The sequence below is a fragment of the Arctopsyche grandis genome, chromosome 10, assembly GCF_051622035.1.
Source record: "Arctopsyche grandis isolate Sample6627 chromosome 10, ASM5162203v2, whole genome shotgun sequence".
In the NCBI taxonomy this organism is placed as follows: Eukaryota; Metazoa; Arthropoda; class Insecta; order Trichoptera; family Hydropsychidae; genus Arctopsyche; species Arctopsyche grandis.
Genome location: NC_135364.1, coordinates 7,609,056 through 7,610,936, shown reverse-complemented (window position 1 = coordinate 7,610,936; position 1,881 = coordinate 7,609,056). Strand labels below are relative to the sequence as shown.

At 31.7% G+C, this 1,881-nt stretch overlaps 1 protein-coding gene across 1 annotated transcript; it reads left to right on the top strand.

Annotated features, from left to right (window-relative positions):
* The first annotated feature begins 340 nt into the window (after positions 1-340).
* LOC143918109 (centromere protein S-like) lies at positions 341-1,238 on the top strand. The gene is made up of 4 exons (XM_077439819.1): positions 341-401; positions 496-653; positions 777-843; positions 918-1,238. Exons 1-4 carry the CDS (start codon positions 366-368, stop codon positions 1,125-1,127), a joined length of 471 nt encoding a protein of 156 aa, XP_077295945.1. The 5' UTR covers positions 341-365; the 3' UTR covers positions 1,128-1,238.
* Positions 1,239-1,881: the final 643 nt, after the last annotated feature.

The window sequence follows — 1,881 nt, the reverse complement described above, 5'->3', positions numbered from 1 at the left end:
TTAAGGGTGTGATCAGTTTTCTCGTGACCAGTTTTAGTGTGACAGGTGATCACGTGTGACCGATCTAGAGCGACCGGTTGTCCTGTGACCGGTTCACATTTGACTAGTAATCACCGAACCGTAAATACTAAAAATAAATGAATTTTTTTTTTATGAATATCTAATGGTAATTTACATTTTTTAAATGGCTCCAAATCATGGGAAAGTACCCATCAATTCAATTTTGAAGATTTGTTTAAATCAGCTTAAATTGGTCTAATTTATTACCAACATTTCATCGATAATTTTATGTTGTTTTTAGAGTGAAAGGTCTCTAATTGTGGTGTTTAGACCGTACCGGTTCACTAAAGTGACAGTTGTTCGCGATGGCGGGTGTTTACGAGACTTTGACACTTCAACAAGTCGGCTATTATTCGCTCTCGCTATTTAACTCGGCCAATTTTCTCGCCGATTACTTCGCGGACACGATAAGTAAACTTTCTGTTACATTTTCAGAAATTGCGATTGACTCTTCAGCGAGACGTTCAGGCGATATGTCAGGAAGCTTGTCAAATATTGGAGTTGGATATTCAAGATCATGCCGTAGATTTAATTGCCGAATTGGCGTGGAATAATTTACAAGTATACGCCACCGATTTGGAGCAATTCGCAAAGTAACTTTAAGTCTTATTAAATCTATATCATTGAACTTCGAGGCCTCAAGCACTAGATACAAAATTAAAAAAATCTTTATACATGTTTGTAATATTTAACATTTCATTATTTATGCATTTAAGACACGCCAAAAGAAGCACGATAAATACCGAGGATATAAAATTGTTGGTTCGAAGAAATAGTACATTGGTATATATTTATCATTATGTGAAAATATAGTACTGAGCTAAACTAATATGTTGAAGTGTATGTTTTATTTATAGAAATCTTACGTGACAGGATGTGCCGAAAATATTTCAGCGACGAGTGGATCGAAAGATAAAAAGAAAAAAGGCAATGCTGCGAATGCTGGAAATTCTTCCGCAGCCGGAAATTCAAAAACGAAATTTACCGAAGATGCAACTAAAACATCTAATAAACCTACAACTTCCAACAAAGACGACATGGACGAGCCGACAATTGATCTCACATGATTATTCCTATTAGATTATAATATATTATTTAATACTAATTGTTTCAATAAGAAGTCGATTTTTGTATGCCCATTCTATCCATGTTGTAATTTATTTTTAATTAATACAAATGACGCAAAAACAGTTATTTTTATTTCTAAATATTACATTAAAAGAAATATTATTTTATTGAACTATGTGTGAAAATTTATATCACATCAGCTCCAATTTTTTAATTTTCCAAAATTAAACTTTTTCTGATATTCTGTATATGATTAAAAAGAATAATACATACAATTCTAGTATTATAGATTTATCATCTAATGATATTGAAGATATTTATTAACATTTTGAAATTATTCTTTCTTGTAAAATTCCATTTATTCGGCAGTACCAGCGGCGACTCGATTTCACTGAAATCACAAATCATATCGTTTTTATTTATATATGTATAATAATAATATAGTTATTGAAACCTGTCAACTTCTTCACCTGCTCATCTCAATACATCGCTGACCTACCTTTGCGCATTAATTACAGTCATTAATTTTTCCATATCATTCTATTATAAGCTATTCAGTTTCGTTTAAGTGGTTATAATACACATGTGCATATTCATATACTTAGTTATTTATTTTTAATTTATACCAGGAAGGCCTAATAGGTCACCTTAATGCGCCTTCCTGGCGAGAAACATGCTACATTTATATCAATTAACATCCACAGATACATCTATGTTCAAATTTGTAAATTTGCCGCATTTTAAACAATTCAG